This window comes from Petaurus breviceps, unplaced genomic scaffold (genome assembly GCF_028583685.1).
Source record: "Petaurus breviceps papuanus isolate PSGF00001 unplaced genomic scaffold, PetGlider_PUasm1.0 62396, whole genome shotgun sequence".
Taxonomy (NCBI): domain Eukaryota; kingdom Metazoa; phylum Chordata; class Mammalia; order Diprotodontia; family Petauridae; genus Petaurus; species Petaurus breviceps.
In genome coordinates this window covers 1,443-16,782 of record NW_027186410.1, presented here as the reverse complement: position 1 = coordinate 16,782, position 15,340 = coordinate 1,443, and the positions used below count along the sequence as shown (strand labels likewise).

The 15,340-nt window shown below is 40.2% G+C and overlaps 1 protein-coding gene across 1 annotated transcript; it reads left to right on the top strand.

Moving 5' to 3' along the window:
* Positions 1-10,643: 10,643 nt before the first annotated feature.
* LOC138173619 (uncharacterized) lies at positions 10,644-14,521 on the top strand (the record flags this gene model as incomplete). Its single annotated transcript, XM_069103667.1, has 4 exons — positions 10,644-10,746; positions 11,785-12,044; positions 13,108-13,210; positions 14,232-14,521. Coding segments are annotated over 4 exons (726 nt in total), but the record flags the coding sequence as incomplete, so codon positions are not given.
* Between the last annotated feature and the right edge of the window lie 819 nt (positions 14,522-15,340).

The following is a 15,340-nucleotide window of genomic DNA, read 5'->3' as shown; positions in this document are numbered from 1 at the left end:
TTCTTTCTTTCTTTCTTTCTTTCTTTCTTTCTTTCTTTCTTTCTTTTCCTTTTTTGAGGGCAATTGAGGTTAAGTAACTTGCCCAAGGTTACACGGCTAGGGTGTGTGTGTGTGTGTGTGTGTGTGTGTGTGTGTGTGTGTGTGTGTGTGTTAAGTGTCAGAGGCCAGAACCGAACTCTGGTTCTCCTGACTTCAGGGCCGGTGCTTTACTCACTGCTCCACCTAGATGCCCCTCCTTAATGATTTCTTGAAAGATGCTGTCCAGGCTCTTTTCTTGATCATGGCTTTCAGGTAGACCAATAATTCTTAAATTATCTCTCCTGGATCTGTTTTCCAGTTTAGTTGTTTTTCCAATGAGGTATTTTATGTTTTCTTCTATTTTTTTCATTTAAAAAATTTGTTTTACTGATTCTTGCTGTCTCATAGAGTCATTAGCTTTCACTTGCCCAATTCTAATTTTTAATGAGTTGTTTTCTTTAGTTAGCTTTTGTACCTCCTTTGCCTTTTGGCCAATTCTGCTTTTTTTTTCCTTTTTGGAGGAGGAAAGGTAGGGCAATTGGGGTTAAGTGACTTGCCCAAGGTCACACGGCTAGTTTTTGTGTTAAGCGTCTGAGGCTGGATTTGAACTAAGGTCCTCCTGATTCCAGGGCTGGTGTTCTATTCACTGCTCCACCTAGCTGCCCCCAATTCTCCTTTTTTAAGGAGTTATTTTCTTCAGTACACTTTTTTTCCATTTTGTCAATTGTATTTAAATGAATTGTTCAATTTTCCTTTTATCTATCTTATTTGACTTTTAAAATCCTTCTTGAGATCTTCCAAGAAGGCTTTTTGGATTTGAGACCAGTTCATATTCCCATTTGAGATTTTGGATGAATCTCTTACTGGTTTGCTGAGATGTGATTTGCTGGGATGCTTTCCAGCCACAGCAAGAGGGACCTTTCCCTTAATCCCCCTACCCTCCCAAGCTAAAAGACTGCTGTACCTCATACTTCTGCTGGCTCCATTACTTCAAGATTTTTCCTGGGGCAATATTATCTGGGTTTTTCAAGGTCAATAAGGGAGGGTGAGAGTACTTACTGCTTACTCTGCCATCTTAGCTCCCAGAAGTCAAAGCAGGTGACTTTCACACATTCTGTCTATGGGCTGATAGCTCCAGAAGCAGCCCCTTTGCTGTTGCTGCTGCTGATTCAGTCACTCCCAATGCCTGCTCCTGGTTTGCTGGGACCCCAGGCTGTATTGACATGGACTGCACTTCTCTCTTACCCAGTTCTTCCAGACCCCTCCCATTAACCTTCTAAGTTGTCTCTGGTGTCTGTGGGATGAAAAGTCTGGAAACTGCCACTGCTGCCAGTGATTCAGTCCCCCAAGGTCTACTCCAGCTTTGCTGGGACCCAGGTCTCTGTTGGCACAGCCTGCACTAGACTGCCCTTCTTTCTCAGTCTAGTGCAACAGATCCTTAATGTCGACATCCAGTTTGTTTTGGGAAGGAAATATGCCTCACTCTGTCTCTTGGAGGGTTCTGCCACTCTAGAATTTGTGCAGTCAGTTTTTAAAGATATTTGAAGGGATTTGGGGGAGAGCTCAGGTGAGTCCCAGCTTTCACTCCACCATCTTGGCTTCTATATCCATCCTTCATTCTTCTTTTTTTTATTTTTGGAGGGGGGAAGGCAAGGCAATTGGGGTTAAGTGACTTGCCCAAGGTCACATGGCTAGTAAGTGTTAAGTGTCTGAGGCAAAATTTGATCTCAGGTCCTCCTGACTCCAGGGCCAGTGCTCTATTCACTGTGCCACCTAGTTGCCCCATCCATCCTTCATTCTTTTTTTTTTTTTTTAAAGATTTACCAATACCTCTCATTTTATTCTTTTTTAAAAATTAATTTGTTTCCTTTTAGTTTACAGGATTCAATTCCACAATTCCTTGAGTTTCACATTTTGTCCCCCTCCCTCCCCTTCCCCCCATGGCAGCTTATAGTCAAGTATAGGATCTGTAAATTCTTTCACATTATACATTAGTCAGGTTATAAGGACGGATTGTACCAGCTGGAAAGAAAAATGGTAAAGAGGACATAAAACCAAATAAGAGAAGGAAAAAGATCAGGTATTTTGCTTCCACCTGAATATAAACTTCGTTCTTTCTAGCTCTTTCTCTGGATGCACATATTTCTCTCCATCATGAGTCTTTGTGGATTGACTTATATCATTACATTGCTGAGAAGAGTCCAGTCTATCAAAGTTGGTCATCACACATACGTTGTGTCTGTAATTGTGTACACATTTCTCCTGGTTCTACTCTTCTCACTCAGCACCAGTTCTTTTAAGCCTCTCCAGGTAAATATGAAGACCGTCTGCTCCTTGTTTCTTATAGCACAATAGTATTCCATAACATGCATATACCACAACTTGTTCAGCCATTCCCCAATTGATGGGCACCCCCTTAATTTCCAATTCTTTGCTACCACAAAAAGAGCTGCTATAAACATTTTTGTACATATGGGTCTTTCTCTCATTTCTATGATCTCTTTGGGATATAACCCTAGGAGTGGTATTGCTGGATCAAAGGGTATGAAAGTATTTATAGCCCTTTGGTCATAATTCCAGATTGCTCTCAAGAAAGGCTGAATCAGTTCACAACTCCACCAGCAATGTATTAGTGTTCCAATTTGCCCACATCCTCTCCAGCATTTGTCATTTTCCTGTTTTGTCTTCTTAGCCAATCTGACTGGTGAGATGTGGTACCTCAGAGTTGTTTTGATTTGCATTTCTCTCATCAATAGTGAATTAGAGCATTTCTTCATGTGCTTATAGATAGCTTTAATTTCTTTCTCTGTTCATATCCTTTGACCATTTATCAATTGGGGAATGACTTGTATTCTTATAAATTTGACTCAATTCTCTGTATATTTTAGAAATGAGTCCTTTGTCAGAGACATAGGTTGTAAAGATTCTTTCCCAATTTCCCACCTCCCTCTTAATCTTGGTTACATTGGCTTTGTTTGTGCAGAAACTTTTCAATTTCATGTAGTCAAAATTATCCATTTTACATTTTATAATGTTCTCTAATTCTTGTTTAGTCATAAAGTCTTTCCCTCTCCACAAGTCTGACAGGTAAACTATTCCTTGTTTTAGGAGACTGCTTACAGTATCAACCTTTATACCTAGATCATGCACCCATTTAGACTTGATTTTGGTATATGGTGTTAGATAATGGTCTATGCCCAGTTTCTGCCATACTATATTCCAGTTTTCCCAGCAGTTTTTGTCAAATAGTGAGTTCTTATCCCAAAAACCAGGGTCTGGAGGTTTATCAAACAATAGATTACTATAGTCATTGACTTCTGAATCTCGTGTGCCTAATCTATTCCATTGATCCACTCCTCTATTCCTCAGCCAGTACCAAGTAGTTTTAATGACTGCTGCTTTATAATACAGATTGAAATCTGGTATAGCTAGTCCACCTTCCCTAGCATTTCTTTTCATTAATTCCCTTGATATTCTGGACCGTTTATTCTTCCAAATGAATTTTGTTACTATTTTTTCTAGCTCTATAAAGTAGTTTTTTGGTAAATTAATTGGTATGGCACTAAATATATAATTTAATTTAGGTAAAATTGTCATTTTTATTATATTAGCTTGACCCAGCCATGAGCAATTGATATTTTTCCAATTAGTTAGATCTGATTTTATTTGTGTCAAAAGTGTTTTGTAGTTATGATCATACAGGTCCTGGGTTTGTTTTGGCAGGTAGATTCCCAAATATTTTATAATGTCTACAGTAACTTTAAATGGGATTTCTCTTTCTATGTCTTGCCATTGAATTTCATTGGAAATATATAGGAATGCTGAGGATTTATGTGGGTTTATTTTATATCCTGCAACTTAGCCAAATTTATTTATTGTCTCATGTAGTTTTTTACTTGATTCTCTAGGATTCTCTAAGTATATCATCATATCATCTGTGAAGAGTGATAGCTTGGTCTCTCTTTGCCTAATTTGTTTCCTTTGATTTCTTTTTCTTCTCTAATTGCTACTGCTAACATTTCTAGTACCAGGTTCAATAAGAGGGGTGATACTGGACACCCTTGTTTCACCCCTGATCTTATGGGAAATGCTTCTAACTTCTCCCCATTACATATAATACTTGCTGATGGCTTTAAATAGATGCTACCTATTATTTTAAGGAAGGCTCCATTTATTCCTATATTTTCTAATGTTTTTAATAGGAATGGATGTTGTATTTTGTCAAAAAGCCTTTTCTGCATCTATTGAGATGATCATGTGGTTTTTGATAGTTTTGTTGTTGATATGATTAATTATAGTGATGGTTTTCCTAATATTAAACCATCCTTGCATTCCTGGAATAAATCCTACGTGATCAAAATGTATTATTCTTGAGATAAGTTGCTGTAGTCTTTTTGCTAGTATTTTATTTAGAAATTTTGCATCTATATTCATGAGGGAGATTGGTCTATAATTTTCTTTCTCTGTTTTATCTCTTCCTGATTTAGGTATCAGTACCATATTTGTGTCATAAAAAGGATTTGGTAGGACTCCTTCTTCACTAATTTTCCCAAATAGTTTGTAGAGTATTGGAATCAGTTGTTCTTTAAATGTTTGATAGAATTCACTAGTGAATTCATCTGGCCCTGGAGATTTTTTCCTAGGGAGCTGACTGATGGCTTGTTCAATTTCTTTTTCTGAGATGGGATTATTTAAGTAATTTACTTCCTCCTCAGTTAATCTGGGCAATTTGTATGTTTGTAAATGTTCATCCATTTCCCTAAGATTGTCAAATTTATGTGCATACAATTGGGAAAAATAATTCCTAATTATTGTTTTGATTTCCTCTTCTTTGGAGGTAGATTCACCCTTTTCATTTTTGATACTCATAATTTGGTTTTCTTCTTTCTTTTTTTTATCATATTGACTAAGGGTCTATCAATTTTGTTGGTTTTTTCATAGAACCAGCTCTTGGTTTTATTTATTAATTCAATAGTTTTCTTAATTTCAATTTTATTAATCTCTCCTTTTGTCTTCAGTATTTCTAATTTAGTATTTAATTGGGGATTTTGAATTTGTTCTTTTTCTAGGTTTTTTAATTGCATGCCCAATTAATTGAGCTCCCTTTTCTCTAATTTAATCATGTATGCACTCAGGGATATAAAACTTCCCCTAAGAACTGCCTTTAATGCATCCCACAGATTTTGGTATGTTGTTTCATTATTATCGTTCTCTTGAATGAAATTATTGATTGTTTCTAAAATTTCTTGTTTGACCCACTCATTCTTTAGAATTAAATTGTTTAATTTTCAATTAGTTTTTAGTCTGTCTTTCCATGGCCCTTTATTGCATATAATTTTTATTGCATCATGATCTGAGAAGGATGCATTTAATATTTCTGCCTTACTGCATAGAATTGTGAGGTTTTTATGCCCTAGAACATGGTCAATTTTTGAGTATGTGCCATGAACCGCTGAGAATAAAGTAATTTCCTTTTTATCCCCATTCAGTTTTCTCCAGAGATCTATCATACCTATCCCCTCTAAAATCCTGTTCACCTCCTTAACTTCTTTCTTGTTTATTTTGAGGTTGGATTTATCAAGTTCAGAGAGGGGGAGATTAAGGTCTCCCACTAGTATAGTTTTGCTATCTATTTCTTCCTCTAATTCCTTTACCTTCTCCTCTAGGAATTTGGATGCTACACCACTTGGTGCATATATGTTAAGTAATGATATTGCTTCATTCTCGATGGTGCCTTTTAACAGGATATAGTTTCCTTCCTTATCTGTTTTAATAGGTCAATTTTTACTTTTGCTTTATCTGAGATAAGGATTGCTACCCCTGCTTTTTTTTTTACTTTAGCTGAGGCATGATATATTTTATTCCAAACTTTTACCTTTACCTTGTGTGTATCCCTCTGTTTCAGATGTGTTTCTTGTAAACAGCATATTGTAGGATTATGCTTTCTAATCCATTCTGCTATCCATCTCTGTTTTATGGGAGAGTTCATTCCATTCACATTTACAGTTATGATTGTTATTTGTTTCTTTCCCTCCATCCTATTCCTGCCCCTGTTAATGTTCATATTTTCCCTACCTTCTCCCTTCCCCCCCTTAATAGTTTTCCTTTGGACCACTGCCTCCCTCAGTGTTCCCTTTTCATCCCCCCTTCCCTTTTCATCCATTCCCTCCCTACAAACCACTCCCACCCCCCTTTCATAACCCTTTCCCCCTCCTACAGCCTGTAGGATATTTTTATATTTAATGAAGTATCCTATTTCTTCTTCGCATCAAGAGTGACAGGAACAAATCTCATGTGAAGCTCCTCTCCCTCCCCTCTTTCCCTCTAAAATGATACTTTTTGCGTTTCTTCTCCCTAGAGTCCTATGCTTAACTGGTTGTTATTCCCTCCTTGTTCCAGAACCAATGAGGGAAAAGCTCATATGCTTCCCAACTCCCTCCCTTTTTTTCCTCTGCTATACAGTTTTTATGCCTCTATGTGTGGCATAATTTACCCTTTTCCACTTCATACATTCCATTTCTTCCATTGCAGTCCCTTTGTAGCCATTAACAAGATTTTTTTAAATCGTCATTTTGTGTATTTTATAGTCATACCCTCTACTTGTCTATAACCAGTTTGCTCTTATCAAATAGCAGGGTGTGTGTGTGTTCTCCTTGTTTACCTTTCTACGTCACTGTTGCATCTCGTAATTGGAGGTTGAGTTTTCCATTGAGTTCTGGCTTTTTAACAAGAAGGTCTGGAAGTCTGTTATATCGTTGAATGACCATCTCTTTGCCTGGAAGAATATGCTCAGTCTCGCTGGGTATGTGATCCTTGGTTGTAACCCAAGCTCTTTTGCCTTCCGGAAAATTGTATTCCACTGCCTCCGATCTTTCAGTGTAGAGGCTGCCAAATCCTGTGCAATCCTCACTGTGGCCCCTCGATATTTGAATTGTTTCTTTTTGGCCACTTGAAGTATTTTCTCTTTTATCTGGTAGTTCTGGAGTTTGACCACAACATTTTGAGGACTTTTTCAGTTTGGGATCTCTTTCAGCAGGTGTTCGGTGGATTCTCTTGATTTCTATTTTACCCTCAGGTTCTAGTATCTCAGGGCAGTTTTCCTTAATGAACTCTTGGAGAATGTTGTGCAGGCTCATTTTTTCATCATAATTTTCTGGTAGGCCTATGATTCTCAGATTATCTCTCCTGGATCTGTTTTCCAGGTCGGTTATTTTTTCTTTGAGGTATTTTACCTCTTTTTCTAATTTTTCATTCTTGTTGTTTTGCTTGACTAATTGTTGGTTCCTCATAGAGTTATTTGTTTCCCTTTGGTTAAATCTAGTTTTTAACAAATCATTTTCCTTGGTTAATTTTTGAAACTCCTTTTCCATATCATACACTTTTCTTTTTAGAAAGATGTTTTCCTCATTATAATGTTTTTCTAATTCTGCTATTTTCATTCTGAGAGAGTTATTCATTTTGTCTTCTATCTCTCTCATTTTGTTTTCAAAATTCCTTTTGATCTCATCTAGGAGAGCCTTCTGTGCTTGGGATCCATTCCCCATTGAAGTTTCAGCTTTGGGTGTGGAGTCCACATTGTCTCCCTGGGAGGTTGTTTCCTCCCTGTGAGGATAGTAGGACTCCAGAGTCTTTGTCTTTGTAGTCTGCTTTCTACCCATTTTGAGGCAGGGTCCTAGCCACACCCTTCCTCTAGTATCCCAAGCCTTTACTGTAGAGGGTTTTGCCCTGGGGCAATAGTTACTATGTTTTCATGGTCAGAGGTGGGGTTTGGAGCAAGTGAGGTTCACTCTGTCATCCTGGACTTTGGAGGTCTTGAAAGGGGCTTTTTTTTTTTTTTTTTTTTTTTCTGGGCTAGGAAGTAGTAGCCCCAGGAGTGTTTGCTGTCCAGGACAGGGGCCCTTGTATTTGCTTCTTACCTTGCTCTTTCCAGTCCCAGCCCTTTGGTGATAGGCCTGGTAGTGGACCTTGTGGTTGGTGGGAAGACTTGCCCTCCGAGTTGATCAGGCCCCTTCCGGGCCTGCCTCTGCATCTGCCGGCCATGCCGTGCCTTTGTGCCATCCTTCATTCTTGAAGAGGACCAATGACAAGGGTAAAGTCTTGACTTGCATATGAATCGGACTTAAGTGAAGCAAAGCTGTGCAAAGTCAACAAATTGTACTCCATATGCCCAAATTCTTACTCCGGTGAAATATAAAAGTTCATACAAAAGAAATTAGAGCATAAAAGGAAGTCTCTTGGATCTATGGATAGGTAGAAAATTTAAAACTAAAAGGACAGAGGAGATCACAAAATAATAGATAGCTTTATCATTTAATATTTTTTAAAGGCATGAAGAAAATCAACAGAATTAGCATAAGAAAAGAAATTGGGCCAATCCATTGGACCTCTGTGAGCCAAATTTTTTTTATTACTTTTGAATCTTGGAGGCTCAATTTGATCTTTTTGCACTAGGACATCTTTGCACTATTGTCTTGACAGTGCTATGCTGAGCTACTGAAATTAAGTTGTTAATAAAATGATCATCCCCACTGGGAATTGAAAACAAAGAAATGTAAAAATTCATAAGAATGAGTGAGAAGAATGATCTTGCTTTTGAGAAAGAAACCAAGGGGACATAAGTCACTAATCCAGATCAGGAGTGAATGAGGACACTATTCTCCTAAAAATGAGGACTGAGTAATTGATAAATGGCTATACCTCCCTGTATGTTGGTAATTTAAAAAATGCATGAAGGAAGTCTGAGCTGAGGCTCTGTCGTGGCAACCACACTGGATGTCGTGACAACCCAGGATGGTTGCTAGCATGGGTTCTTAGATCTGCTTTGCCAGAAAAGATAACTGTTTAAGGGGGTCAACAATCTTTTTTTTTCTTTTTGGATGGCAATTGGGGTTAAGTGACTTGCCCAAGGTCACATGGCTAGTTTTTGTGTTAAGTATCTGAGGCCGGATTTGAACTCAGGTACTCCTGACTCCAGGGCCAGTGCCCTAGTCACTGTGCAACCTAGCCACCCCTCAACAATCTTTTTAAAAATTACATTCACTAGTTCAGGGGAAAAGTCAGCACTTGAACTTCAGAGAAAATATAAGCAGAGAAATAAAGACCAACAGACAGGGGTTCTGTCTGAGAAATGAATACAGATGAACAGACAGATCCAATTGTCTGACCAAGGCAATACATACATACTTACCAGAGAGAGAAGTGCCAACATCTGAGTCTTTCAAAGCTGGGGGCAGGGGTGGGGGTGGCAGGGGGAAGGTAGCAGCTCCTTAAAGGCTACCCAGAGTCTCATCTGGTCAAATCACAAGAATGCTCTTCCAATGTGTGATCCCCAAAGCAAAATTCTAACATCAGATTATATATACCCTTTTTAGAGTCAGAGGGCATCACAACCCTCATGATTCATTGCCTAATTAGAAATTAACAAAAGGTGTGCAAGCTTTCCTTCAAGCAAGCCTCCCCTAAGCAATCTTCCCTTAATGGGCTCCACATAAAGCCTAGTAATGGGTGGGGAAGATCTTATATCCCATTAACATTACAGGCTCTTAGAATTAAAAATCTCAGAACAGAAGGGACCTCAGAGGCAATCAAGATCATTTTATAATTGAGCAGGAACCACCTCTACAAATGTTATTCAAAGTGAATGGTTCTCCAGTATTGGCTTGAAGACTTCCAGTGACAGCAACTTCACTACTCCATAAGACAGCCCTTTCTACTTTGGATAAAGTCTCATTGTTAGGAAGTTTTCTTTCTATCAAGACTCAAATCTACCTGAATCTTTTATCCCTTGCTTCCAGTTCTGGCCTTAGGGGCTGAGCAGAACAAAATTAATTCCCCTTTCTCATGTCAGCCCTTCCAAAGCTAAAAGTAAGTTCTCATGTTCCTCCTGAGTTCTTCTCCCTAGGTATAATGTTAATGGGATTTGAAATCTTCCCCACACATTAATAGGCCTCATGTGGAGCCCATGAAGGAAACTTGCTTAGGGGAGGCTTGCTTATAGGAAGGATTTCACACCTTTTGCTAATTTCTAATTAGGCACTAAGTCACAAGGGTTGTGATGCCTTCTGTCTCTGAGAAGTGTATATATACTCTGAGTTGGTATTTTGCTTTGGGGGCCTCACTTATGAGAAGGATCTTGTGATTCCCTGGTCAAGATTTTGAGTGACCAAGATTCTGAGTGATACTAGATCAGAACTCCCCAACTCCTCACATGCAAAGACTCTCTTGATCCAAGGATGTATGTAAAGTGTATAGTTGATTCAGGCAGTCAGAGCCCTGTCTGTTGGTCTTTATTTCTCTGCTTGTATTTTCTCTGAAGTTCAGGGTGCTGATTTTTCCACTGAACTAGTGAATGTAATTTACAAAAAGACTGTTGACCCCTTAAATAGCTATTTTTCCTAGTAAAGCAGGTCTAAGAACCTGTGCGAGTATCCTTCCTGGGTATGCCAGTGTGGTTACCAGTACACTATGCTAAACATGTCTAGTCCTTTCAATCCACTCTTTATGGTCTCATCTCCAGTCCCCTCATCACTTTGGCCACCTTTCTTTGCATGTGGACTAGCTTGTCAAGTGCATCCCTCTTCTTCCTCTAAACTGCTTCTAACATAGGCCTGTTTTTGGTTTTACAGCAAGAGCCCAAACCTGGAGACCTACTTGAGATTTTCCGAACCAACTATTCTTACTGGGCTGTTTATGTGGGTTATGGTTGTGTTGTCCACCTAGCACCTCCACGTAAGATGTTTCTCTCCTTTACTTCTTAGACATGGCTTGACTGTGTGCAGGCAAGGGGTTGGGTGTCAAAGTGGGGTGCGTGATCCCTATTAGTAATGATCAACATTGGGAAGGTTTCCTGATTATAGATCCTTAAACGAGTTAGGATGACTGCAGACGAGATAGGGTACTGAATTTAGAAGGCACTGGACTGACTCACTTTCAATAGTAAGGAAAAAAATATAATTTAGCATTTGTCCTTCCTCCCACCAAATCAACACCTACTGTCTATTGGTCTCTGCTGCAGAGAGAGACAAGGAATATGGACCCCAGCATGGAGGCTGGGGCTGGGGCGAAGGTAATAAGACTATTGTAGCACAGCAACATTTCTAGGCCTTGGTGCTGTTAGTTTTGGTGGGCCAGGAATGGCACCATAATTGAAGGAAGATAATATTCCCTTAACAACCCACACACCCATCAGAATTTTGGAGCACTTCTCTACCTACCTCTTTGCACTGATAGGGGATGAGGCCCACTCAAGGAGGAGAAAGGAAATGGGGAAGGATCTTATATTGAGGCAGAAAGGCTAGGGAGTTGGTGCTTAAAGCATCATCCATGACCTTGGCTGACCAGATGTCTACAACAGATGGGAGAAGGAACTGAAACCATTGTGTGTCAATCCATGGGGGTGTAGTGGGAGCCATCTTCTGGCTTGATCAGTTCCCCCTTTAAAAAGTTGGCCCAATGACCTTTGTGGCATTTGTTTATTATGTCACTGTTTGCACTCCCCTAGAGAAAAATAGTTAAGGCTCTCTTAAGATTTCCTGAGCTTGTCCATAGGAAGAGTTTCATAGTTGACTTGGTTACTGAAGCTGTTTGGGAATATTTCTATGTATTTGAGTTTGATATTAGTCAGAACAGCCAAACTGTCCCTGACTGATCTCTTTCTGACTCTATCAGGAACATGAGACTAACTGAAGGGACTGCTGGGCTTCACTCATAAACGGACTGCTTATGGATTCACTGCACTTACCCTTTTTATCTCCTTAACTCTAAAAGACCAACATGCTAGTGTTGGTGTAGGCACCAAGAAGTCAGCCTGGAAGGATATCGCCCTGGTGAAGATGGAACGGCTCTCTGTTGTGGCTGGGAATGACAAATACCAGGTCAATAACAAACACGATGACAAATACCAGCCACTACCACCCAATAAGATTGTCCAAAGGGCTTTCAAAGAGGTGGGCAACGAAGTGTTTTACAAACTGATCCAGGAGTACTTCCTGACCTACCTGAGATATGGGATACCTGGAGGCAATCAGGTGAGTGGCCATAAAAAATATGCTCTTAACAAATGCTGCTTAAATGAATGAATGATGATGACGATTGCTAGCATTTGGATAGCGTTTCAAGGTTTGCCAAGCACTTCATTATGTCATTTGATCCTTATGACAATCCTGTAAATAGGTGCTATTATTGCTCCTGTTTAACAGATGAAGAAGGCTGAGTGACTTGCTGGGGTTGGGGGTGTGGGGTATCCTCACACATAAGACATATAGAGTTTTTTTCCTGGGTTCCCCACATCCAGGAAGTGGACTCAGACTCAGGTGCCATTGTCAGAAACTCGGGGCTGGAGGCACCACTAGGCCTGAGCCAGGATGGGACCCACATCACCAGCTTCCCATTGGATGTCCTGCTTAAGATGGAATCCACTGCAGACATCTTTTTGGAATGAAAGGCAAATATGCTGGTAGAGTCTCTTCATTTGTGAATGAGGGGATAGGAGCATATAATGTCTCAGGTGACTTATCAGCTCTAAATCTTTGGTCCTGTGGTCCTTTGTCAGTCATTGCTGATATTGCATGCATACCTCACCACTGTCATATTCCAAGTTTAAGTACATTCTCTTTGGATCTCGATGTATACTTACGGGAGAGCATGCCCCAGGCTCTAGGTGAAAATGCTGTATACACCAATTGTTCTTCCTATACCACCTTAATAAATACTCTTTCTAAAAGCTAATTTACTCTAGCGGACCTCATTATTTTCCAAGACAGTCTCTTCCACTTTGGGAGAGTTTTCATTGTTAGAAAGTCTCTCTTTACATCCAGCCTTAGTCTGCCTCTGTCTTCTACCCAGTCCTGTGGCCAAGGAGAATAAGGTAGTCCTTCCTCATGGTAGTCCTTCAGATACTAGAAGTAAGTGATTGTTTCTCGACTACACATCTCTTTCCTAGTGCTATTTTACCAATCTCTTTATGGTCTAGAATCCAGTTCCCTAATCAGCTTGGCCACTTTCCTTTGGGGATGAATTAGCTTGTCAAGTCCATCTCTCCTTCTTCCTAAAAACTGGTTGTCTAACCTGGCCCTATTTTTGGTTTTACAGCAAGAGCCCAAGCCTGGAGACCTGATTGAAATATTCCGAAGAGGCTATTCTCATTGGGCTGTTTATGTGGGTTATGGTTGTGTTGTCCACCTGGCACCTCCACGTAAGATGTTTCTCTCCTTTACTTCTTAGACATGGCTTGGCTGCATGTAGGCAAAGGGTTGGGTGTCAAGGTGGGGTGGTGAACTATATCTATGGGCAATGGCCAGCCCTGGCAAGGTTTTCTTATGATAGACCCTTAACTGAATGAGTTTGTGTGATTAGGGATTTTCCAAGGGCACAGACTATCAAAGGCATTGGACATACTTGTAGGCCTTCAGCAGAGCAGAAGGAGCACAGATTATCACTCTTCCCCCATCTCCTCTCCTCTCCCTCCTCCCCTGCCCCCCTCTGCATCAGCATGGGCTGCCCTATGGTGTCTGCTATTGAGAGAGATAAGATGTTGGACTGAGTGGTTTCTACACCATTGCTGACCTGAGCTGACCATATGCCATCTTCTGTTGATAGACATGTTTCATTTAACCACACACTCTCATTCCTCAATGCCACCTTCTCCTTGATGCCCCCCCCCAGTACAGTAAGACCCACACTACTGTTTTTGGTAATGGGATAGAATTTGCTAAGCCTGGACAAATGTCCTGCAAAAAATTTTGAAGAAGACATTACACGTTGCTTGTCCCTTGCCCATTTTGGGCTACTCCAAGCACAGATATTGTTAGTTCTCAAATGTATTTATACATAAGAATTTCAATAGATTAATGGATTTCAGAATCATAATTGGATTATTGAAACTGATTCATTAAGTCTAGTCATTAAGTTTGCTCAAAACTTAGGGAGCTGTCAGGGAGGATAGTGATACTCTCCCACAAATGATACCTTTGTGCCACTGTCAGAAACTTGGAGCTGGAGGGACCACTGGGCCTGACCCTGGGTGGGACCACATCACCAGTTTTTCACTGGTTGTCCTGCTTAAGATGGAGTCCACTGTAGGCATCATCTTTTTGGAATGAAAGGCAAATATGTTGGTAGAGTCTCCTTGTTTGCAAATGAAGGGGTTGGAGCATCATATAACCTCTCAAGTAATTTATTAGCTCTAAATCTTTGATCCTATGGTCCTCTGTCAGTCATTGCCGATATTGCACCACTTAAGAGAGAACTGCTCTATGTGATGGTTGGAAGCAACAGGTACCAAGTCAATAACAAGTATGATGACAGTGACCCACCACTGCCACCCACCCAGATCGTGCACCGAGCTTTGAAACTGGTGGGGAAGATGGTTCCCTACAACCTCCTCAACAATAACTGTGAACACTTTGCAACAAGACTGAGATCTGGAGTCCCTCGAAGTGATCAGGTGTGTTCTAAAGTAGCAGGCCCCTCATAAAGTTGGTGAGTGAATGAATGAATGCTTTCGAAGAACAACTTTGATTCAACCTTTATTAAGTACATACTTCACGCAAGGCATTGTGCTAGGCAGTGGTGGGCATAGAGACAAAAATGTAAACCTCAAGCTCTAAAGGACCTTATATTCCTCCTGGCTAAGTATGTACAAAATAATAAAAATGTAAATACTTGAGGGAAATTGAACTGACTGTCCTATTGGCTCCCTCTCTAGATTTCTCTTCCCTCTTGTAGCAATGCTCCTAGAAAAAGCTGTTATTTACACTTATTTATTTCCTCCCTTTTATCTAACTCAATTCTCAACTTCTTTCAACCTAACTTCATACCTCATCCTTCAACTGAAACAGTTCCCTCCAAAATCCAGAGTGATCTCCCAGTTGCTAATGGTTTTAATCATCGTCCTTCTTCACTTCTCTGTCATTAGCCAGTTAAAAAAACACTCCCTGGGCGTTTGTTGTCTCTAATTTTGTTATACTGCTCTTTCATGGTTCTCCTCCTACCAGTCTGCTTTTCCTTATTTTCTTTATCATTATCCGTAATTCTCTCTTCCTCCTCCTCCTCCTCCTCCTCCTCCTCCTCCTCCTCCTACGTGTTGCAGTGGCTGGTGGCAGGGGAAGCCGTTTCACTGGGAGGTTAGAGACATGCTAAGGACAGATGGCTATAAAAGAAAAGTCACCAGAGGAAGGTACAGAGAGCAATTACCCCTGTGGCAAAGAAAAGTGCCCGTTATAGACTTAAGAACATAAATTGTCTTTAGAAGAGTGGCCTGCCCAGTAAAGAGTTATACCCAAGGGGAGCTGCATGAGGGCTCTATGAAAGCAAGGTAAGGCAA